Source organism: Pimephales promelas, chromosome 1 (genome assembly GCF_988280905.1).
Source record: "Pimephales promelas chromosome 1, fPimPro1.hap1.1, whole genome shotgun sequence".
Taxonomy (NCBI): Eukaryota; Metazoa; Chordata; class Actinopteri; order Cypriniformes; family Leuciscidae; genus Pimephales; species Pimephales promelas.
This window is the reverse complement of record NC_142769.1, coordinates 15,137,314-15,161,861: the sequence shown is the minus strand read 5'-3', so window position 1 is coordinate 15,161,861 and position 24,548 is coordinate 15,137,314. Positions and strand designations below refer to the sequence as shown.

At 46.4% G+C, this 24,548-nt stretch overlaps 1 protein-coding gene and 1 long non-coding RNA gene across 2 annotated transcripts in view; both read right to left on the bottom strand.

Moving 5' to 3' along the window:
* Window positions 1-24,293, bottom strand: part of LOC148998384 (uncharacterized) — a 28,354-nt gene extending 4,061 nt beyond the window's left edge. The window contains exon 1 of the long non-coding RNA XR_016153281.1: window positions 23,786-24,293. This is a non-coding gene — a long non-coding RNA (uncharacterized LOC148998384). The remainder of the gene's footprint in view (window positions 1-23,785) is intronic.
* LOC120485562 (uncharacterized) lies at window positions 15,351-17,002 on the bottom strand. The gene is made up of 3 exons (XM_089131845.1): window positions 16,321-17,002; window positions 15,970-16,208; window positions 15,351-15,839 (listed from the first exon to the last, which is right to left on the bottom strand). Exons 1-3 carry the CDS (start codon window positions 17,000-17,002, stop codon window positions 15,402-15,404), a joined length of 1,359 nt encoding a protein of 452 aa, XP_088987971.1. The 3' UTR covers window positions 15,351-15,401.
* Window positions 24,294-24,548: the final 255 nt, after the last annotated feature.

Sequence of the window (24,548 nt, the reverse complement as noted above, 5' to 3'; positions counted from 1 at the left end):
AGCAGCAGCGTTCGTGGATGACTCATGTTCCTTCTGTGGGAACATGACCATCTCTACACTGAGGTCGAGACTCAATGATCTCACTTGAGTGAGAGTCCCGGTCCCCCCCGCTCGATCGGTTTCCTCCATAGGGGGCCCGTCGACCCGGGGACCTGATGATTTTACGGTGATGGTGTGGGACAAAGCCCCGACGATTCCTCGGGCCACACCTCCCGCCTCAGTGCGAGAGCCAGCGAGCGTTAGTTCGATTCAGTCGGTTGCTTCTTTGGTGGCACCGGTTGATTCGGGCAGCGCTCCAGATGATGATGCGATGTCGATCACAGCATCACTAGGCGGGCTTGACTCCTCGGGAAGTGAGGATGCGGCCGCGTTGCCTCCCTCGGGAGCGTCAGCGCCGCCGTGTCTGATCCCGCGATGAGGGCCGTGCTATCTCGGGCGTCCGTGAGCATCGGGTGGGGGTGGAACTCTGCCCCATCCCGATCTCTCGCGGCTGAATAATTGGTTTTTGGGTAACGCTGCCGCCTTACGGCCACGGCCAACCCCAATTTCCTTTTTTCCCCGAGTTGCATGCGGAACTGACACGCACTAAAAAATAAATAAATAAATAATTAAAAAAAAAAAAAAAAAAAAAAAAAGGCGTGCTTTAGTTCCCCGCCCTTCCTCCCCTCGGCGATGCGGCTGTCTGTGGGTACGCTGGGGCTCCCCCGGTCAACCGGCGGTTGCTCTCAGATGCCCCTCCAAAGCCTATGGGTTCTCGTCGTCTATGGCGGCGCGATTCTGTAGAGCGGCGGGACAGGCAGCCTCCGCCCTGCATATGATGAGCACCTACAAAGCTAGCTGCTCAGGAATGTGCACGAGGAGGTGACGGACCAAGCGAGCTGCGAGCCTGCCGCCTACCTTGTCCTTAAACGGGTCACGGAGGCGGTCGCTCGCTCCCTTGGTCAGGTGATGCCCACCGCTGTGGTCCAGGAGCATCATATGTTCGGCGGTGCGGTCCAGGACTTTGCCCAGCACTTCTCGACCGCCTAGGAGCAGACGAAGGCGGTTTCTCTGCCCCGACGGCCAGCTGCTGCCTCCAACCAGCCGTCGGCTCGGACGCCTCCGTCAGCTCGCCGCCAAGGACGCCCCCCTGCGGCTCCCTTCCCTCCCACGCGGCCCCAGCAGCAGCCTTCAGCCGGTTCGCGTCGCGGAGGAGGCCACAGGTAAGCGTCCCCCCCCCCCCCCCCTCAGGCCGTGTGCCCCGCTAAACGCCAGGCGAAGCGATGTTCCTGAGGCGGGCCGCTCAGTGATAGTGTCATGGTTTTTCTCAGGAGGCGGTGGCAGGGCCCCTCCTTCCCCGGTGGAGGGCCGGTGGAGAATCTTTTGTTCTAGCTAGCTCCCTGAGCTGGTTGAGGAAAAGCTGACACTGTCATGGAGCACACAGACTGGCATGAGCGCGCACGACGTCCATTGCGTCGCCCCGTTCATTCCTCTCTGTCTCGGAGGGCGCGGAAGGGTGCGTGTGTCGTCCCCGGGCTACGCCAATCCCTTCCCCCTCTGTCGCCAGACCCCCGGCAGAACAGACCCCCGTGGAACGCTCTGCCTTCCCTGGTCTCTTCTGTCGGGGAGCGGGCTTCGACGCATCCGAGCGGGGTAACTCCTGCACGCGTGCCAGTCGACCCGCCACGCTGCCCCTCCGGGGGGACGTCTGTGGTTCGCATGACCCCGTTGGCTCACTTCCTGGAAGCCTAGCTAGCGCTTCCCGGGTATCCCACTGGGTCATCAGAACGATCAGATTCGGCTACGCGATTCAGTTCGCACGGTCTCTTCCCCGCTTCAGGGGAGTTCGCTCCGCGATGGTTGGTGGCAATGCCCCAGTCTTGAGAGCGGAGATTGCGACCCTGCTGGCGAAGGGTGCAATCGAGACGGTCCCTCCAGCCGAGGTGAGGTCCGGGCTTACAGCCCCTACTTCATTGTCCCCAAAAAAGACCGGTGGGTTACGACCGATCCTGGACCTGCGCATTTTGAACCGTTCTCTCCATCGACTACCGTTCAGAATGCTCACGGCCAAACGCATTTTCGAATGTGTTCGGTATCAGGATTGGTTTGCAGCGATCGACCTGAAGGACGCGTACTTCCATGTCTCCATTCTCCCTCGACACAGACCGTTTCTTCGGTTTGCCTTCGAGGGCCAGGCATATCAGTACGCCGTTCTCCCAGTCGGGTTAGCTCTGTCCCCTCGCGTCTTCACGAAGATCGTCGAGGCAGCCCTTGTTCCCCTTCGCGAACACGGGGTTCGCACACTGAACTATCTCGACGACTGGCTGATACTAGCACACTCTCGAGCTCGGGTTTGCGAACACAGAGACCTGGTGCTACGGCACCAAGCCCGTCTGGGCCTTCGGGTCAACCGGGAAAAGAGCAAACTTTGCCCCGTGCAGAGGATCTCTTTTCTCGGCATGGAGATAGACTCGGTCGCCATGTCCGCGCAGCTCACGACGAGCGCGCGCACTCACTGCTGGCTTGTCTTCGACAGTTCGAGGGCAAGAGTGCGGTTCCACTGAAACTATTTCAGAGGCTCCTGGGGCATATGGCATCCGCGGTACGCCGCTCGGTTTGCTTCATATGAGACCGCTTCAGCTGTGGCTTCGCGATCGAGTCCCGAGGTGGGCATGGCATCGCGGCTCGCTCCGAGTTCCAGTACTCCGACGTGCCGCCGAACCTTCTTCCCGTGGTCGAACCTCAGCTTTTTACGGACAGGGTCCCTATTCAGCGAGTTTCCAGGCATCTCGTTGTCTCCACGGATGCGTCTACCACGGGTTGGGGTGCCATGTGCAATGGGCATGCAGCCGCCGGTTCCTGGACAGGAGCCCAGCGCCTCATGCACATCAATTGCCTCGAGCTGTTGGCAGCACGGCTCGCCCGGCACCGCTTCCGAGCGTGCTCAAGGGCCAGCATGTGCTTGTCCGCTCAGACAACACTACGGCAGTAGCGTACATCTACCACCAGGGGGGTCTACGCTCGCGCCGGTTGTCGCAGCTCGCCCGCCACCTCTTGATATGGAGTCAGAAGCACCTGAGGTCCCTTCGTGCAGCTACATTCCTGGAGACCGGAACCGGGCAGCCGTCGAGCTGTCCCGGGCCCGTTCCATCTCCGGCGAATGGCGACTCCATCCCCAGTCGGTCCAGCTGATTTGGGACCAGTTCGGGGAGGCACAGATAGACCTGTTCGCCTCTCGGGACTCGTCCCACTGCGCCCAGTTTATTCTCTGACCCGCGGCTCTCTCGGCTCGGATGCGCTGGCGCACAGCTGGCCACGGGGCCCACGCAAGTGTGCGTTCCCCCAGTGAGCCTCCTTGCACGGGTGTTGTGCAAGATCAAGGAGGACGAGGAGCAGGTCTTGCTGGTAGCCCCCTACTGGCCCACCAAGACGTGGTTCTCCGAACTCATGCTCCTCGCGACAGCACCTCCTTGGCCTATTCCTCTGAGACCGCACTCTCTCAGAGACGGGGCACTCTGTGGCACCCTTGTCCCGATCTTGGAGGCTGCACGTGTGGCTCCAGGACGGGACGAGGCAGGTTTGAGTTCGCTGCCACCTGCGGTGGCGGCAACCATCACTTCCGCAAGAGCGTCGTCCACGAGACACCTTTATGCGTTGAAGTGGAACCTCTTCGTCAATTGGTGTTCTTCTCGCTGAGAAGACCCCCGGAGATGTTCGATCGGAGTCGTGCTTCCTTCCTGCAAGAGGGGTTGGAGCGTAGGCTGTCGCCCTCCACCCCTTGGATTTATGTCGCGGCCATTGCCGCGTCTCATGATGCAGTGAAAGGTAAGTCTATGGGAAGCATGACCTGGTCATCAGGTTCCTGAGGGGAGCGAGGGGGCTAAATCCCCTCCCTCCCCTCCTGCCCTCTGGGGACCTCTCAGTAGACCTGGGTGCTCTGCAGAGGCCTCCCCTGGAGCCTTTGCAGTCGGTAGAGTTTTTGCCCTGTCCTATGTGACAGCACTCCTGATTGCATTGGTCTCCATCAGGAGAGTAAGGGACCTGCTCGCACTCTCTGTTGACGAAGTGTGCCTGGAGTTCGGGCCGGCTTACTCTCACGTATTCCTGAGACCCCGGCCTGGATATATGCCCAAGGTTCCTACCACTCCCCTCCGGGACCTGGTGGTGAACCTGCAAGCGCTGCCCCTGGAGGAGGCAGACCCAGCCTTGGCACTGCTCTGTCCGGTACGTGCTCACGCACCTATGTCGACAGAACGCAGTGTTTCAGGACCTCAGACCAGCTCTTTGTCTGTCATGGGGGGAGCCAGAAGGGAAGGGCTCTCTCAAAGCAACGGCTGTCCCACTGGATAGTGGATGCCATTGCTTTGTCTTACCAGCAGCAAGGCCTTCCGTGCCCCCTGGGTGTGACGGCCCATTCCACTCGGAGTGTGGCCTCCTCTTGGGCTTTAGCGCACGGCGCCTCGCTAACAGACATCTGCAGAGCTGCAGGCTGGGCGACACCCAACACCTTCGCCAGATTCTATAATCTGCGAATTGAGCCGGTATCCTCTCACGTACTCGTTTCGGCCAGTTCTGGATCCGCTCAGGTGTCTTCGCTTGCTCGCCACTCCACTCCCCGGACTGGATAAGTGCGATATTTCCTCAGTTCTTCCATTGAAGCCTTGAGTCCTCCAGCACCGACGATGCGGGCACCACTGCTGTGGCTCTGGATGCTGGCTAGGTGCCTCCATGCGTACGGTTCCCCCCATGGTAACCGTCTCATGTGTATTATCCACTGTAAGCCTCTCTGAGCATGTGTCTTCCCTTGGCAAGCCATCTGCCACCCCTGGAGCTGAAATTAGTAGCCACCTGCGGTTGGTGCTCCAGTGATTCCATATGTGCTCCTATGTGGCCATATGTGTATTCGTAAGTCCTCCCTTCGGTAGGCAGCTGGTAGCATGTCCCCTTCGGGATATGTTTCCCAGTGTACCTTGGTAATCCTGTGTCTAAGTCGGATCCCCTAAGGAAAACAGGTAAGGCTCGGGGGTTCAGACTTTCGCAGGGCACTGGAAGACAGCCTGAAGTTGGCGTGATGGCACAGACCCCCAATCTCCGTCACTTCTGACGTAACTCGAAGTGACTACGAAAGGGAACGTCTCGGTTACGTATGTAACCCTCGTTCCCTGAGTAGGGAACGGAGACGTTACGTCTCCCTGCCACTTCTGCTGTATCGCTGGGTAGATGCCGAGTTCAGTCTTGGCTCCTCAGCGAAGACATACTGCGGTTGCGTTCACTTCCTCCTTTTATACTCACGGAGTAGGGCGGAGTACGCTATGCAAATTTCCGCAGCCCCAAGGCATTGCATGCCATTGGCTCGTGTTTAAATACTCGAAGAGGATTGGCTTTCTATGCGAAACCCCCAATCTCCGTCACTTCTGACGTAACGTCTCCGTTCCCTACTCAGGGAACGAGGGTTACATACGTAACCGAGACGTTATTTTCTATTAGTTTGCGGAGATGCTCAGCCCTGGCTGTTTTTAGGGCCTTTTTATAACGTGACATACTGTCTTTCCACGCGATTCTAAAGACCTCTAAATTAGTTTGTTTCCATTTACGCTCTAAGTTGCGAGTTTCTCTCTTGATAGCATGCGTAGCACTAAAGCATGGTGCTTAGTTTTCTCTCTAACCTTTTTTAATCTAATTGGTGCAACAATATCTAATGTACTAGTAAAAATGGTGCTTAAACTGCTAGTCATTTCCTCTAATTCATCTGTTTGTTTGGGTTCACTTAGCAGCTTAGATAGATCAGGTAAGCTATTTGAGAATCCATCTATAGTGGTTGGAAGCAGTGGAGATTTCTTTAAGACTGCAAGGGAAGCTCAGCTTCCCCTATAATGTCAAACAAATAATGATCAAATGTGTACTATTGTGTTAACATTTTAATGAGTAAAAATGCGTTAGAACACGGTAATCTCGAACACGAGTTCGTTCAGAATAAGCTACAAATAGCAGGTCGGCTGACTTGATCTCCTTCTCATGCATACCTGTAGCGCGTCACAGTGCATTTTCCTATGGCATTTCCCCGTTGAAGCTCGGCGTCCATTGACTTCAATGGACAGTTTTTTTTAGTGCTGTTAAACTAGACGGTCATTGGATAAATGCTGCGATTATGTCCCGCCCACGGACGCCGGGCGTCTCTGGGGTGAATAGGGAAGTGGGCTGGCCTGGCGTCCGGGCGTCCGCGTGATGATTGGAGGATTGCATCTCCTTTTGATTGACAGCGATTTCACCCAATAAAAAAATCGCTGACGCGGAAGCTATTTTAAAGACTTCGTGCTCAGTCTCGTCGTGGATTTTGTGTGTATTTTACTCGAAAGACGAACTGCTGTAACATATTTCTAAGTATTTGCAATTTTCATCAGATATTTTACAGTTCAACCTAATTCCCACATTTCTTCCGTCGATGTCAGGTGTCTTGTTACATGTGCGGGCGTGGTGTTTGAATCACGGCACATCTGTCTAGTTTGGTTTCACTTTTGTGTTGGAATTCGGACATGCATTCTCCGCGTGTTTGTTTTCGGTTGTGAGTGCACAGGATGACCTTATGGTCGTACTCATGCGTAACGTTAGCGTTCTGTCTTGTCGTGTTCGCTGTGTTCAGTGTGTTGTGTATTGTGTGGCACATGGTTTGTGTTTACATCGGCCGCGTGCTTTCATCTCATGTTTTGTCTTGTGCTGTATAGCACACAGCTTGTGTTTTACACTAGCTGAGTGCTTTCATGTTGTCATTTTCTGTGTGAACACGTGTCTTATGAGTGTTCTCATCGTTCTTCAGGTCTCATTTTGTGTGAGCACAATTGCTTTTTAATTTGTTTTATCGGTCATGTGTTTTTGTCATGTTTGGTATGAGCACATGGCTTGTGCTTGTCATGTATTTGTTGTGCCATATGTGTCATGATCCTGGCTCTTTCTTTCTTTCTCTGTTCCTTCTCTGCCCCCTTCTGGTCACTATCTTACATTACATTACTTGCATCACTCATTCATTATCCCGGTCACCTCCAGCTGTGGCTCATCCTCTCATTACCTCCCCGTTACCTTCCCAACTGTTTCTCACTATCTCTGATTAGACTCTCTATTTCATGGCTTCTCTCTTATTGTTCTTTGTCAGATTATTGCTCTATGTTACGTACCTGTGCATATCGCTCCTGATCCTGTCGTGTCCTGTCTGGTTCAAGCTGTTCTGTTCTCTGTATTACCTCGACTCTACTCTGCTACACTTCCAGCATCGTGAGTGGTTCAGGATTGGCGTTCCCGTGCCTCTACGGACCCAGCCTGTCTCGCCCTCTGAGTGACCGTCCGTGCTGATCCAGACGGCAGTTATCTGTTCTGGATTCTCTGGCGACTCGTGTCACCGACATTGTCCAGCAGCTCCAGCATCTCCGCACTGATCCTTCCTCTTCTCGAGGGCGGGATACGCCTGAGCCGAGAGTGAACATCCCGCCGTGTTATTCCGGTGAGCCCAAGGAATGCAGGTCCTTTTTGACTCAGTGTGAGGTTGTCTTTTCACTGCAGACCTCCACTTACGCTACTGATCGTTCCCGCATTGCCTTTGTCGTCTCCTTACTGACTGGCCGAGCGCGGGAGTGGGGAACCGCAATGTGGACTTCGGAGGCTGACTGTCTTCGCCGCTATTCCGCTTTCAAGGAGGAGATGTTGAGGGTGTTTGACCGCTCTGCATATGGGGCGGAGGCTTCTCGTCTCATGTCTACGCTGCGCCAAGGAAGAAGGTCAGCAGCAGATTTCTCGATTGAGTTTCGCACCTTATCTGCTTCTTGCGACTGGAACGAGCCTGCCCTAGTTGCCCGCTTTCTCGAGGGGCTCAATGCGGACATTAAGGACGAGATACTTGCCCGGGAGACACCGACTCGACTGGACCCTCTTATCGACTTGGCCATTCGGGTGGAGAAGCGTTTTGAGATGCGCCGTCGCAGCCGGGGTCTGGAGAGAGCTCTACTCACTACTCCGGTTCCCTCATCTGCTCCATCTCCCACCTCCGACGCTGAGCCCATGCAGCTGGGAGGGTTACGGATCTCCGCAGCCGAACGTCAACGTCGTATCATGGCTCGCCTCTGCATGTACTGTGCTTCTGCTTCTCACCGTGTCGCCTCGTGTCCAGTAAAAGCCAACGCTCACCAGTAGAGAGAGGGTTACTGGTGAGCGCGTCAGTCCTGGACCCTCCGACACGCACGCGCACTACTTTTCCCGCACTACTCCGCTGGCCTGGGTATTCCACCTCTTGTCAGGTTTTGATCGATTCTGGAGCCGAGGGAAATTTCGTGGATGAAGGTTGGGCTAGAAGACAGGGGATTACCCTCCTAGAACGTGATGACGTCACTTCCATCCACGCACTTGATGGTAGTATCCTCACTAGAGCCCGCTTTGCCACCGCCCCGGTGAGTCTCACCATCTCAGGCAATCATCGAGAGACAATTTCTTTTTTAGTTTTGCAATCTCCTTCTAGTCCAGTAATTTTAGGACACCCCTGGTTAGTCGAACATAATCCCCAGATTAACTGGGCCAGAGGTTCAATTTTGTCTTGGAATTTGTCGTGTCATGTTAAGTGTTTGGTGTCTGCTGTTCCTCCTGTCTCTTCTGTCTCTGTTTTTCAGGAGGAGCTGGGAGATTTGGCTGGAGTTCCCCGGGAGTACCATGATCTTCGAGCGGTCTTTAGTCGTTCCAGGGCCACCTCTCTTCCTCCTCACCGGCCGTATGATTGTGCCATCGATCTCCTGCCTGGCACCACCCCTCCCCGTGGGAGGCTCTATTCGCTCTCCGCGCCCGAACGCGAAGCCCTAGAGAAGTATTTGTCTGACTCGCTCGAGGCGGGTACCATTGTTCCCTCCTCCTCCCCTGCTGGTGCGGGTTTTTTCTTCGTTAAGAAGAAGGATGGATCGTTGCGACCCTGCATAGATTATCGAGGTTTGAATGACATAACGGTCAAGAATCGTTACCCCTTGCCACTTATGTCTTCAGCTTTCGAGATCTTGCAGGGAGCTAAGATCTTTTCAAAGCTAGATCTTCGTAACGCTTACCACCTTGTCCGCATTAGGAGGGGAGACGAATGGAAGACCGCGTTTAATACGCCCCTTGGGCACTTCGAATATCGCGTTCTTCTTTTCGGATTGGTCAACGCTCCAGCCGTGTTCCAGGCGCTAATAAATGACGTGCTCAGAGACATGCTGAATATTTTCGTTTTCGTCTATCTTGACGATATTTTGATCTTCTCTCCCTCTCTCCAAGTCCACACTCAGCACGTGAGACAAGTCCTCCAGCGTCTTCTCGAGAACCGATTGTTTGTTAAGGCCGAAAAGTGTACTTTCGACGTTCAGTCCATCTCTTTTCTAGGGTCAATTATTTCCGCGGAGGTAGTAAGCATGGATTCCTCGAAGGTCCGTGCGGTCACGGATTGGCCCGTGCCGGAATCGCGTGTTGCTCTGCAACGGTTCTTAGGTTTTGCGAATTTTTATCGTCGCTTTATCCGCAACTTTAGCCAGATTGCCGCCCCGCTCTCAGCCCTCACGTCCGCCAGGGTCCAATTTTCCTGGACGCAGGAGGCTCAGACCGCTTTTGATCGTCTCAAGTCTCTTTTTTCCTTTGCCCCTATTTTGCGTACTCCTGATGTCTCTAGACAGTTCATTGTTGAGGTTGATGCCTCAGAGGTGGGCGTTGGGGCTATTCTCTCCCAGCGCTCATCTTCTGACGAGAAGGTTCATCCCTGCGCTTACTTTTCACATCGCCTTTCGCCCGCCGAACGAAATTATGATGTTGGTAACCGCGAGTTATTAGCCATTCGTCTAGCTCTCGGAGAGTGGCGCCACTGGCTAGAGGGTTCAGTGGTCCCGTTCGTGGTCTGGACAGATCACAGGAATCTTGAGTATATCCGCACCGCTAAGAGACTATGCGCGCGCCAGGCTCGTTGGGCGCTATTCTTTACGCGTTTCAATTTCTCCATCTCCTATCGTCCCGGGTCCAAGAACCTCAAGCTAGACGCTCTCTCGCGACAGTTTACTTCCCCAGAGGTTATTCCCATTAAGGAGGAGATCCTTCCTAAGGGCGTGGTGGTGGGGGCAGCTGTCTGGGGAATAGAACGTTTGGTCAAGCGCTCTTTAGCCCACGCTATTACCCCTCGTCTTTGTCCCAGGGGTCTTCTGTTCGTTCCTCCGTCCGCTCGCCTCGCGGTTCTTCAATGGGGTCACTCATCCAAATTATTTGCCCATCCCGGCGTTAGGGGCACCATCGCCGCCATCCGTCAAAGATTCTGGTGGCCCTCTCGTGAGCGCGACGTCCGTCGTTTTGTCGCTTCGTGTACGGTATGCGCCCAGACTAAGTCGGGTAATTCGCCTCCGGCCGGGCTACTGCGTCCTCTCCCGTTACCGTTCCGTCCTTGGTCACATATTGCTTTGGATTTTATCACGGGTCTTCCCTCCTCCCAGGGGAACACCGTGATACTGACCGTCGTTGATCGCTTTTCTAAGACCGCTCGCTTTATTCCGTTACCCAAGCTCCCATCTGCTAGGGAGACGGCCCAGATTATCGTCGACCAGGTTTTTAAGATCCACGGTCTTCCCTCTGACGTCGTATCTGATAGGGGTTCCCAATTCTCTTCCTTGTTTTGGAAAGAATTTTGCCGTCTTATTGGTGCGTCGGCCAGTCTCTCCTCCGGGTTTCACCCACAAACTAACGGTCAAGCGGAACGTGCCAACCAGACCATCGGTCGCATCCTTCGTAGTCTCGCCTTTCGCAATCCGGTTTCGTGGTCAGAACAGCTTTCCTGGGCAGAATATGCTTTCAATTCTGCTCCATCCTCTGCCACGGGTTTATCTCCGTTTCAATGCTGTCTCGGATACCAGCCTCCACTCTTTTCGTCTCAGGAGACTGAATCTAAGGTGCCGTCCGTTCAAGCCTTCATTCAACGTGCTAAGCGTACTTGGAGAGAGGTTAGGTCCGCTTTAGTTAAGTCTCGTTCTCGTACCCGGCGGGCCGCTAATAGACGTCGGGTCAAGAGTCCCCGTTATTCTGTGGGTCAGAGAGTTTGGTTATCTACCCTTAATCTTCCTCTCCAGTCCACGTCTCGCAAGCTGGCCCCTAAATTCATCGGGCCTTTCCGTATTCTTAAGATACTCAGTCCTGTCTCTGTTCGTCTCAAGTTGTCTGCCAATCTTCGGCGCGTCCACCCGGTCTTTCACGTGTCATGTATTAAACCCGTCATTCGTGCCCCCCCTCGGCCTGTCACTCCTCCTGTCCGCGTCGAGGGCGCTCCCGTCTATAGGGTTCGCAGACTTCTCGATGTTCGCCCCCGGGGTCGTGGTTATCAATTTCTGGTCGATTGGGAGGGATACGGTCCGGAGGAGAGATGTTGGATTCCATCCCGGGACGTCCTGGACCGCTCGCTGATTGATGACTTCTATCGCTCACGCCAGTCCTCCTCTGTTGCGCCAGGAGGCGCTCCTTGAGGGGAGGGTACTGTCATGATCCTGGCTCTTTCTTTCTTTCTCTCTTCCTTCTCTGCCCCCTTCTGGTCACTATCTTACATTACATTACTTGCATCACTCATTCATTATCCCGGTCACCTCCAGCTGTGGCTCATCCTCTCATTACCTCCCCGTTACCTTCCCAACTGTTTCTCACTATCTCTGATTAGACTCTCTATTTCATGGCTTCTCTCTTATTGTTCTTTGTCAGATTATTGCTCTATGTTACGTACCTGTGCATATCGCTCCTGATCCTGTCGTGTCGTGTCCTGTCTGGTTCAAGCTGTTCTGTTCTCTGTATTACCTCGACTCTACTCTGCTACACTTCCAGCATCGTGAGTGGTTCAGGATTGGCGTTCCCGTGCCTCTACGGACCCAGCCTGTCTCGCCCTCTGAGTGACCGTCCGTGCTGATCCAGACGGCAGTTATCTGTTCTGTTATTAAGAGACTTTCTGTTCCATTACCATTGAGATTCCATTGTTGGATTTACTCGCCTTACGGCTCCTGTGTTACTCTTCTGAATATTAAATCACTCATTGACTGTCCTTTGCTTTTGGGTCCTCTTTCTCACACGTGACAATATGTGCTTTCCTGTCATTGTGTTGACTCCCATCTTGTTTCCTGATTATTAGTTATTTTGCCCCACCTGTCCTCCCTCGTTACCTGCCTTTTTTGCTCCCAATTTATTCCCCTTGTTTGTTTTTTGTTTTTGTTTTTTATCAATAAAATAAAGCCCATCAACTCTGCATCGAGTCCTCGCTCTTTTCACCATCACCACACCTGACAGTCAAATTTTAAAAAAAAGAAGAAGAAAAAAGAGCTTCCCCTCTTTGAAAGACCAGCAGCCGCCACTGGTTGGAAGGATTGTTCTGCCTGGTCTATAACGTGGCGCAACATGACATATTTCAGCAGTATGTATTATGCAAGTCACCATGTAATGATCAGTGACATCATCGCTTTGCGGTATAATATCTATATCAGTTGGAATGGTTCCATATGATATAATTAAATCTAGTGTATGATTTAGACGATGAGTGGGACCACTAACGTTTTGTTTGACCCCAAAGGGAAACAAACGCAAACAAACGCAGCCCCTAAAGCATCATTTGTATTATCTATGTCAGTAATTCTCAAAGTGTGGTCCGCGGACCACTAGTGGTCCGCCATCGCCCCCTAGTGGTCCGCGAAAAGATGACCTAAACTAGGCAAGTGTTTACAAAATCGTCACTTTTTCGCACATACCAGTGTGATCAGTCTTCTTGGCTGATCCCTGGAGTGTACGATCACAGCAGTGTGATTAGAACGGTCAGTGCATCACGTCATCAACTGCTAAATTCAAACTTGCTCTCGCGCGCTGGCTGGCGCTAAGCCAGAGACAGACGCACTCAGAGCTGTCATATAACACAACTATTGAGTGTTTTCAATGTTTATTTTAGGTTTCAGACATTTAAATACACATAAGTACTAGCAAAACAATGATTTTGAGTTTGTAAAATACACACTGATGTCTATGGAAGCGGCAATAATCCTTTCAGTTATAATAAGACAACAACACGTTTTATTCATATCAGATACACATTGTGTAAACTTTACATTTGATCCTATTCTCCAAGTTCACCAGCCACTTACTATCATGTATTTCGTGAGAAGTGGAGGAATTGACGTTGTAAATCCAACAGATCAGATTCTCTGAACTGATAAGAAACTAAAAGCTCAACTAACGCGATCGTTATAAAGATGTTTAAACCATGCCAAACCCATCCACTTGCACATATTTGACAATCGGAATATCAGTGTTTCATGTTATAGCTAATACATTTATGAATATTTTTAACAAAAAAGGAAAATTGACACAAAAGCAGATCATTCAGTGCCGTGTTTTGGTTGTGCTGTGTCACATGACAAGCAAAGACGCGTCACCATGGAAACATTAAAGTGGCAAGTTCTAAATAACGGTCGCCTTGAAAAACTCACGCTGGGGGGTCAGTTATAATAGGTGTGTTCGACATCGGCTGCGGCTGGATGCAACCGATCGGCGAGATTAGCCGCGTGCAGGCGGGGAGGAGCTGCAAACGGAGACGTGAAGTCGGACACTTTCTGGTTCCCGTAGTTTGCTGCAATTACGTCAGTCATGGCAGATCACGTGGTGTTTGCTTTCTTTATCGCAGATGAACTGGAAGCGATAGAAATTCCATTATTATTGCATGAAATTGAGCACAATGAGCAACGAAAGTGAGTAAAGGTTAAATGTGTAAGGAGTATCTTTTTAAACAATTTATAGACACATGATCAATTTACTTGTCAAGTTACTACCAATATCTGACAAATGTTGAATAAAACTACTGTATCGATACAGTCTTTACAATTCTGCACTGTAGTCTTTGCAATGTATTACTAATGTAATGGGTGGGTTTTGTAATCAATAGCTACTGTTGCTTGCCTTTTATTAATAATATTAATTATTATTATTTTGGTATAAATAGAAAATTACTCATTCTGACAAAAAATAATGGAGTGTTTCTCAAATTTCAACACTTATCTATACACCAATTATTTCATTAAAATCCCCATTCAACATAAAACACTGATAATAGAAGTTTGACTATACGTGTGTTCAATTAGGCTACATGCATATACTGAGTGCAATTCCTCTTCTTATATAGAATGGTTCCAAAAATAGACAATTTTGTGAAGGATGTTGTCCCTCTCTACAGTCCCTCAGAATTTAGAGGTCATTTCAGGCTCACCAAAGAACAAGTGGAGGTTTGTATTGGTTAATATAAAATTAACAATTACCAGTGTGTTAGCATGTTGTCTTGATAACCTTTTTTTCTACCTTTGCAGGATGTCATTACTATCCTTGGTCCTGTTTATATGAATTCACAACAGACCAAACTTCCACTCACAAACAGTGTTCTTGCCTGCCTTTGGACATTGGCAAATCAGGAGTCATATCGTGGGGTGGCAGATTGATTCAACATGTCAAAATCCACTCTTGCCAAGCATCTCCATGAGTTTTGTTTTAATGTGAACAAATACTTGTCCCACCACATTTCCTGGCCCAGAGGTCAAAGGCTGGAGATGTCAAAGTTAGGGTTTAACGCAGCAGGTTTCCCCAACACAGTATGTGCAGTGGATGGGTGTCACGTTCCTATAATGAGACCCCACTGTGATAATCCCCTAGCATACATGAATAGGAAACAGTTTTATTCTGTAAATTTAACTGGGTTTTGTGACAGTCAGCGACGTTTCTGTCACATCAGTGTGGGTCACCCTGGTAGTTGGCATGATGCCAGAGCATTTCGTTTAACAGAAGTTTGTCGTCTTCTTGAAGAAGATCCTCATTCCCTTGTTCCACCGGGAATGCACATAATTGGGGATTCTGCCTACCCTTTGTTGCCTCAACTTATGAGGCCTTTTAGAGACAATGGCCACTTGTCTGCTAGGCAAAGAAACTTTAACAGAAAGCTCAATGCAGCGCGTGTGGTCATTGAGCATGCATTTGGCATTCTAAAATCTAAGTTTAGGAGGCTCCATTGCCTGCAAATGAGAAGCATTTCTAATATCAGTTCAGCAGTCTCAGCATGCTGCATTTTGCATAATCTTTGTTTAGAGCCCAGTGATCAAGTTGCTGTGGTAGATGATGGTGTTGATGATGAACCACACCACCAGCAACCCCACAACACTAATGCATGTCATCGTAGAGACCAGATTTGTGGCCAGATCTGATAAATGTATACTGAACATACAAAAAATTCAACAAATAATAAAAGAAACAGATTTTGTGTTGAAATAAAGACATTTATTTGTTGAACATGATTAGTTTCTCATTTGAAATGGTGTTCTTTGGGGGGGGGGGGAAGAAACATTTTGGGGAAAGCTGCAAATCAAGAGAAAAAAAAAATCTTTAAATTATTGACGTTCATGTGGGTTCTGTAATAAATGCATGATTTGCTCTTGTCTTTTCCCCATTTTCTTTAGCTCCTCAACAATTGTTCCCAAGCTGGTCAACATCTTTTTTTCAAAGGACCTTCTGCGCCTCTCCTTAAGTCGCCGCCATCTCTCCAGATCTGGCCTTACCAGGGACTCAAGCACAGCAGTCCTTCTCTCGGCATGCTCTTCATAAGCCTCCAGAAATTGTAAGGGTTGTTGTGATCGTCTTTGCCTGCTTGTATTTGGTATGGTAGAGGTTCCGGACTGTTCATCTATACTAGCCCCTGCTGGCTGGTCTTGGGAAGATGATGTGGGCCTACTTTTGGAGGAGGTCTCTTCCAAACCCAGAGGTGTGGAGTGAATGGTGCCTGGTAATGCGGTACCGATTCCCGATGACCCAAACAACTCATCCATTAGCTGGTGGGGGTGAATTTCAAATGTAAAAAAATAAATAAATAAATCAAAAAATAAAAATAAATAAATCAATGTTTCATGCAAGACTAGAAAATGTTATTTCAGAAACAAAGTAAAGCAGTCTTCAACTTACTGTATAGTACTCCCAGGTGATCTTCCCCTCCCCAGTTGCACGGCGCCTGTCTTTTACCCTTTTATAAGTGGTCAACATGTTTGCTAGTTTTTTCCTAATTTTCTCACTGGATAAGTTGTAGCCCTTTTGTGAGAAGGAGTTTTGCAATTTTTTATAGAAAGCCATTTTGTTCCTAAAATAAAGTTGCTGATGGGTTTTTGTAAGGTCCAGTAGAAATAGTGTCATTTGATGTGTTATTTCTGTAAAATGGAGGGGATAAGGAGATCAATAGATTAACACTACAAAACAAAGAAAAATGTAAATTAATCACAGCATTTACATTAATCTTCCTTATATTATTTGATGAAATACCTTGAGATTCATGCCTGTCTGACTGGAAGGAGGGGGATGAAGGTTGAATGGATTCTGAAGGGTTTCCACACATTGCACCAGGTTGCAGAGTGGCAGGCGGTGGGTACTTGACAGTGGAGGTAAGTAGTACAGGGGGCCTAGTGGGGCACTGGCTGGTTGATGGTGGTACAGGGGGCCTAGTGAGGCACTGGCTGGTTGATGGTGGTACAGGGGGCCTAGTGAGGCACTGGCTGGTTGATGGTGGTACAGGGGGCCTAGTGAGGCACTGGCTGGTTGATGGTGGTACAGGGGGCCTAGTGAGGCACTGGCTGGTTGATGGTGGTACAGGGGGCCTAGTGAGGCACTGGCTGGTTGATGGTGGTACAGGGGGCCTAGTGAGGCACTGGCTGGTTGATGGTGGTACAGGGGGCCTAGTGGGGCACTGGCTGGTTGATGGTGGTACAGGGGGCCTAGTGGGGCACTGGCTGGTTGATGGTTTCACAAAACTGAGGTTTAGGGGTACCGGTGACCTAGTGAGACATGGAATAGGAGGTTGGAGGAGCTTTGCAGCAGAAGCTGGGCCACTGAGGAGAGCTGTTTGGAGAGAAGATGTGGTCAGTGTCACCCAAGAAATAATTCCAGTATATTCTTGTTCATTTAGTAAATGTGTACCTTTTGTTTCAACAGCTGATACTTGCTCCATGACTGAAGATAGGAACAATTGATCTGGGGGAATAAATTATAATTAAAACACTTGCACAAATCATTGGTGACTTGTAATTATTTCACAGTTATGCAGTTTACTTACCATTTTGCATCCTTTCAGCAATGTCCTTGGAAACTGTTAGCATGACAACATTACCTTTGCTGTCTAACACATTAATGGTTACATTGTCCATTTTGTAGTGTGTTGCAGGGTAATCCAGGTTATTTATATATCCCAAGGAACCATGGGACCATAGCCAACACCTGTTGCATTCATTATTACTAATAGTTAGCAACAAATGCAATGACCCTTTTAAGTCAACCAGTTTTGGCTCAACATTAATTAGTAGTGATTTCCATTGTTTTTGTGATTTAGTGATTTTGAGTAACTTTATGTATTTACCAAGGTATTAAAACACTTTTGAGATGTGTGTTTAAGTGGTGTTTTGGACAAGATAACATATTGGATATAAATTAGCAGTTTGACATGGGTGTTTCTGCTAATGCAAAATGATAAAAGTTACCTTAAAAAAATATATATATATTCCCTTTTTTTAAAGGTTTAGCAACATGATTTACAGTACCCTTCAGCTGAGCTCTTTTTAACATTTGAGACAAAACATCATTCATTTTCGTATACAAAAATACAAACAAACACATTTCATAAGTTGAATATACAGCAAGTTGTTAGCAGTTTGTTAACCACATGCAGGTGAAGTATAAACACAGCAAAATAAACTAGAGAATATGAAGAAACCATATGAACAAATGGAGGAACATGATGTATTATGTATCATTTATATAAAAGCATACATTTAGAACCACATAAGATTGTATGTTTTACAAAAAATGATTAACTTAAAAAGATTAAAATTTGAGTTATTAAAAAAAGCTCATTTGAATAGGTTATGCAGCTGAATAGGCTACTGTAAAAGGTTTGTATGAAAAATAATGCCAAATAAACATACAAAAACCCTATTGGCTTTTAACAATAAAGTGAGTACAGTAAAACAATATTTCATAAATATGATTTATAAGATAAACTGTTTTAAAAGTCCATATATGAGAATTTCTTGAGCTGAATTCGTCGCAATAAACTTGAAACGCACGTCATCAGTGTTGTCAGTGAATCCGGCCAATCGTGGATCAGTTGTGTCGTCATCAGAACCTGTGCAGCCGCTCTTGAGAATCTGCGCTGGCTGAATCCTGCGGCTGCTCTCGTATCGCTCTCGCGGTACTTCGATAGCATACGTCACAGTCACGTGGAGTCAGCGCTGCATCAAGTCGGACAAAATTTCTAACCGGCATGCACTGTTTCAAGTCAGCCGACGATCGGTCTGCGCAGAGCTGCATGAAGTCGAACAAGCCTAATATTTTAAACTTACGTAAGGAACCTCATGTGACGTCATCGCCGAGTCGCGTGAAAAATAACTGTCACTAAACAAAAACTACAAAAACGGGACTTTAACACCATTTTTGAGATATTTCTAACTTTATATACATATCTTAACTGCTTTATGTATCCATTAATCGACAGTAGTGTTTAACCTGCACCATGGCCTTTAAACTTACGTGTGAAAGGGTTAATAAACTTAATTACCAAGCTTAGCTTTCAGTAAATAAAAAAATTATTCATAGGCAAAATCAACCTATATCAGTTGACCCTATGTTTACTTTCTTCACTGACAGAAAAATGAAAAGCCTATTTCAGTCAAAGCTCAGTTAGGAGTTACATTTAAAATTAAATTTAGCTTATCCTTACAATTTTTTTTTTTTTTTTTTGGGGGGGGGGGGGGGGGGCGTGTTAGAGTGGGATTTTGTTAGGTGGTCCTCAGAAAAAAAATGGAAGATAAAGTGGTCCTTGGGCTGAAAAAGTTTGAGAAACACTGATCTATGTGTATGTTAAAATCTCCAGCAATTATTGCTTTATCGACATTCACCAATAGATCCGAGAGAAAGTCTGCAAACTCTTTTAGGAATTCAGCATATTTGACATTTTTATTAAAGAGGAATAGCCCCTTGAGATGAGCCATCTCGTTTTCGAGGGGGTCCTCGATTCTAGATTCAAATAAAACAAAAAATTGACCTTACAGCAGCTTGAATTTAACATAACAAATAGCAAAAGCCAAAAAACAAAAACAAAAAACAAATACACAGGAAAAACAAACAAACAAAAAAAAATGCTATGCAGTAGTGCTATACAGCTAAATATATAAGCCAAAACAAAACAAGACATTCATTCATGCAAGACTCCCAAAAGGTGACACACTCCTCCCTAAACAGAGTAAACCATATCATTTCATTTGTACCAAGACAACATCAAAATACAGACAAAAACTATATATGTACCATGCCAAGAAAAAAAGTTACAGTGAGAAATAAATATAATAAAATAAAATAATGCTAATCAAAAGCAATTGCATGTATTCTGAAGATGTTGAGCTAAATGACTTTTAAATATTGGAAAAGAAGTTAAAAAGCGAATTGAAATTGGAAGTTTATTCCAATCATATGGTGCTTTATATTGAAATGCATATCTTCCTATTTCTTTATTGATCTGTGGAGTGTAAAAATAAATTTGGTTATTATGACGCAAATTATGAGATGACCTAAATGGAGTTAAATATTGTTTTAAGTAAGCAGGGTAATTCATATAAATGCATTTAAAAATAAACTGTAACCAATGAAAACACCTTCTATTGATAAGGTCAGCCAGGACAATTGATGGTACATTTCACAATGGTGTGTTCTGTAGGGGCAGCGGAGTATAAATCTACATAGGCTATTGTAAACTATATTAAGAGACTGAAGACAAGAGGCAGTAGTGTTTTGGTATACAATGTCAGCATAATCCAAGATTGGCAATAGAAGTTGAGAAACGATTCTTTTTCTGACATGATAATTAAAACAGTTAATTGATTGGTATAGGATTCTGAGTGAGCAGTTGAGCTTATTAGTTATATTATGCACATGAGTGCTGAAAGAAAGATCAGAGTCAAGCCACAGGCCAAGATACTTAACCTGGCTAGTATGCTTTATAGGAGTTTTATCCAAAAATAAAATATTTAGTGAGTTTTCTAAAGAATTCTGTTTCATTTTAAAAAGCATTGAAAATGATTTTGATTTGTTAAGTAGAAGCTTATTAGACAATAGCCACCTCTGAACTGAATCAAAACCATTTTGTAATGTAGTGCTGATGTCACATATATTAGATTTAGAACAATAAATGACTGTGTCATCAGCATAAAGCTGAATATTGCATCCAGTACAGCTACGCGGAAGATCATTGATAAATATTGAAAATAATAAAGGCCCCAAAGAGGAGCCTTGAGGAATTCCTCTATCAATGACTGTGAACTGAGACAAACTGCCCCCAAAGGACACACACTGGCGACGATTATGTAAATAAGAATTAAACCAAAGCAAGGAAGAGGTAGACAAACCAAAAGAGTACAATTTGTCTAAAAGTAAATAATGATCCACTAAGTCAAAAGCTTTAGTAAGATCTAGAAACAACGCACCTGTACACATACGATTATCAAAACTCAAGAACACATCATTAGTAAATTTAAGAAGGGCTGTAGTGGTAGAAAAAATGTTTTCTGAATCCAGATTGGCATTGAGATAATAGATCATTATTAGCTAAATAATTCGATAATTGGGTACAAATTATTTTCTCAAAAACTTTTACAACACTGTTTATGATTGAAATTGGTCTGTAGTTATTAATATTATCAGAATCGCCACCTTTATGAAGTGGAATAACTTTTGTGCATTTCCAGGCTAAAGGAACCATACTAGAAGAAAACGATAGATTAAAAAGTAAGGCCAATGGAGCTGCTAATACATGAGAGCCCATTTTAATAAACTTGTTCTCAATGCCATCTAGTCCAGCTCCACTGGTAGATGACAGTTAACTTATAGCCTTTTGCACATCTGCTGGGCTGATCTCTGCAAATGAAAAAGAACTACCTGTATGGGAACAAGGAGCCAGATCTGGTTTAAAAGTATGGCTCTGAACTTGTGGCGCTGAAGAAAAATGTAAACTAAAGGCATTTGCAATGGATACTGGATCATCTATCCTTTCATCATTCAAATTCAAAGTGGTTGTAGTCCGCCCTGATTTCCCAAGTACATTATTAACCTGTTTCCAGAATCGTTGTGGGTTTTTGAAATCATTCGATAAACAATTTCTGAAGTAACTAGATTTGGAGTTTCTTGTTTGCATGGTACAATTGTTTCTTAATCGTTTATATTCTTCCCAGTCAGCAGTGTGTTTTGTGCGTCTAAACTTATGCCAGGCCCTATCCCTCTGTTTAAAGAGATTAATAAGGTCACCATTTACCCACGGCAAGTGACTGCCTTTAACTTTAACAGTGGTCCAAGGGGCATGCTTATTTATAACATTCAAGAGCTCAGTATATACAAAATTCCATGCATCATCAATAAATGGAATTAGATTAAGCCTATACCAGTTAATTTGATGCAAATCATTAATAAATTGGTCCCTGTTAAAGAATTTGGTTTGCCTTATCTTAATAAATTTAGGAGGGAGGCGTTGAATCGAAATTTTCCAAATACAATAGATCATGTGGTGATCACTAAAGTTGTCTGGTAAAACCCCAGATTTAATTATTCGTTCCGGGTGAGAAACTAAGGCCCAATCCAAAAGAGATTTAGAGGTAGAAGTCAATCTTGTGGGCTCAGCTATAAGTTGTGTCAAATTTAAACTATTAATCATATTTTTAACAGTAAATGTAGATGAATGAAGCCAATTAATATTAAAGTCACCCAAAAGTATCATTTCTTTATTAGAAACTAAGGAAGAAACAGTAGAAAGAATATTTTTAATTGATTCCACTTTCAATGAGGTAGGCGGTATGTAAATATTTCCTATAATAATTTGCTTATTTTCATGCAGAGTCATTTTAATGAACAGACCTTCAAAAAGTGCTGGAGTCACAATAGGAACCATAAGCTGAGAATTTAAATGAGATAGTACATAAATGGCTACTCCACCTCCCCTTGTTCCTCTGTCCGATCTAAATAATTTATAGTTGTCTATACTGATATCAGTGTCAGAAATGTTACTGGTAAGCCAAGTTTCAGATAATGCAATAATACTTGGATTATTATAGGATAGCCACGCTCGTAATTGATCAATTTTGGGGAGTAGGCTTCTAATGTTCAGGTGTACTATATAAAGACCTTTACCAATACTTATAGATAAATTATAATATGGTGTAAACTAATAAAGGAATCATGTAGGTACATAGTGAAAAATAGAAACCAAGGGGGGTGAGCACCATGGGAGCCAACAAACACACAACCACATATACATTCTAACAAAACAAATAACAAAAACATGAATAGATAAACTAAACAAGAGAAAAAAAAATCAAATCTTAGTCAACAAAAAATGCAATCCAGAAAATAATAAATACAATAACCAAAATAAACTAATCACCAAAGCATATAATCATTTACGATAAATAAAGATTCAAAAATTATATACAGGATAATAGCTACAGAGAAAAAATAAAAATAAATAAAAATAAAAAGAGAAGTGCAAATCAGGACAAACCCAAATATGGAGATTTCATCAAAACATCCCAAATAAGCACCTCAGATTCGTCTGGAGAGTTGCAGAGATGGGCTACTTCACCGATGTGGATCCTGAGAGTAGCTGGATACAACAACGCGTAGCGAATCCCCATCTCGCGTAGTTTCTTTTTTTACCGGGTCAAACAGACGGCGTTTCTGGGTCAAGCCATGGCTAAAGTCTGGATAAATGAACACTCTAGAGCCTTGATACTTCAGCTCCTTTTTCTCCCGAGCAAGGCTAAGAATCTTAAGTTTGTCTCGAAAGTGAATAAACTTTACCAGAATGGTTCTTGCACCTGATTTGGAGTTCGGTTTAGAAGAGGCTCCAGGAATGCGATGAGCACGCTCGATCACCGGTGGAGTGGGAAAGTTGTCTTCACCGAAGAGCTGAGTAAGTAGATGTTCAATAAAGCCGATTGTATCTGTACCTTCAGCACGCTCAGGAATGTGAATAAAGCGAAGATTTAGGGCTCTGCTCCGATTTTCGGCGTCCTCTGCTTTCTGTATCAGTAATGCATTTTGCTTCTCCAGCGTCTCAATGCGTTGTTCTAGATCAGTTATGTTATCCTGGTTTGAACTGACTCTAAATTCAAGCTCTCCTACTTGATCCCCGAGAGATTTAAGGCCCTGGCCCTGGAGGTCTATATACAGTAGCCAGGGCTAGAGATAATATGGATTTCCTTCTTACATCTAAGAGCGTAACATTTAGCACAAGTACTTCAAATGAATTGAACCTGTGACCTGTTTTCTGAGAAATATTAACAATATCTTTATAGATTGTTGCAACACCGCCGCCACGACCGATCAGGCGAGGCTCATGTTTATAACAGTATCCTGGCGGAGTAGATTCGTTTAGACCGAAATACTCATTTGGTTTAAGCCAGGTTTCAGTAAGGCACAGAACATCGAAGTTATTATCTGTGACCATTTCATTTACAATAACCGCCTTAGGTGTGAGCGATCTAATGTTTAGAAGACCTAGCTTTAGAAATTGTTTTTGTTCACTGATATTTAGATTTTCTGGTTTAATTACAATACGATTTTTGCTAGATCCTGCACTTGATTTATTGTTTGGCTTCACTAAACGAGGAATAGACACAGTTTCTATATAATCTTCCACACTATGCATATTAGTTAAGTTTGAACCGCAAAGGCTGTGATTTGGACTTTGACTTACTAGTCATCTGGTGCGTAACGTCTTGGAGATGTTGTCCGACAGCACATCCGCTCCGATTCGGCTGGGATGGAGTCCATCTGCACGGTACAGCCTGGGTCTCTCCCAAAACAGATGCCAATTATTTACAAAGAGCAGCTTCTGTTCATTACACAATCACATTAACCATTCATTTAATGCAAATAGTCTACTGAACCTTTCCTGTCCTTGTCTGTACGTGGGAAGCGGTCCAGACACGATGATTGCTGCTTTAGGCGCTGTGCTGCGTACCGTCTCGATCAGGCTCCTGTAGTCCTTCTTCAGAACCTCCGTCTGCCGCAGCCTGATGTCGTTCGCTCCCGCGTGCAGCACAACAGCTCCGATGCGTTCGTCACCATTCAGGATCTCGGGAACCTGTGCAGCGACATCAAGAACACGAGCACCAGGAAGCATTGAGTACGCTCCTTACCTTTACCCGAAGTAGCGCGGACATGGCGGACCATGGATGTGCCGATGATCACGGCGTCGTCGCGTTCCGGCTTGCGAAGAGGGGAGAAGTGGTTCCGGGTGGAGATCTCGAAGACCGGGAGGGGCGGAGAGGCAGCTCTGGTCCTGGCTCGTGTCTTCCGCTGTGTGATCCATGGTCCATGTTGTTGTTTCGGTGCCGGAGTGAATGAAGCCCGAGATGATCGCGTCCTCCTGGGCAGAGGAACATACGGAGTAGAAGAAGTCGGAGTCAAAGAGTTAACGTTACTAACCACTGATTTGTGAGCGTCGGCGCCTGATG

Excerpts from the sequence above, each read along its gene's own strand:
- LOC120485562 (XM_089131845.1), bottom strand. The coding sequence starts at position 17,002 with ATGGAGCAAGTATCAGCTGTTGAAACAAAAGGTACACATTTACTAAAT. Across the intron at positions 16,209-16,320 it reads AGACAGGCATGAATCTCAAG|AAATAACACATCAAATGACA; the intron begins GTATTTCATCAA and ends TCCATTTTACAG. Across the intron at positions 15,840-15,969 it reads TCACCTGGGAGTACTATACA|CTAATGGATGAGTTGTTTGG; the intron begins GTAAGTTGAAGA and ends CACCCCCACCAG.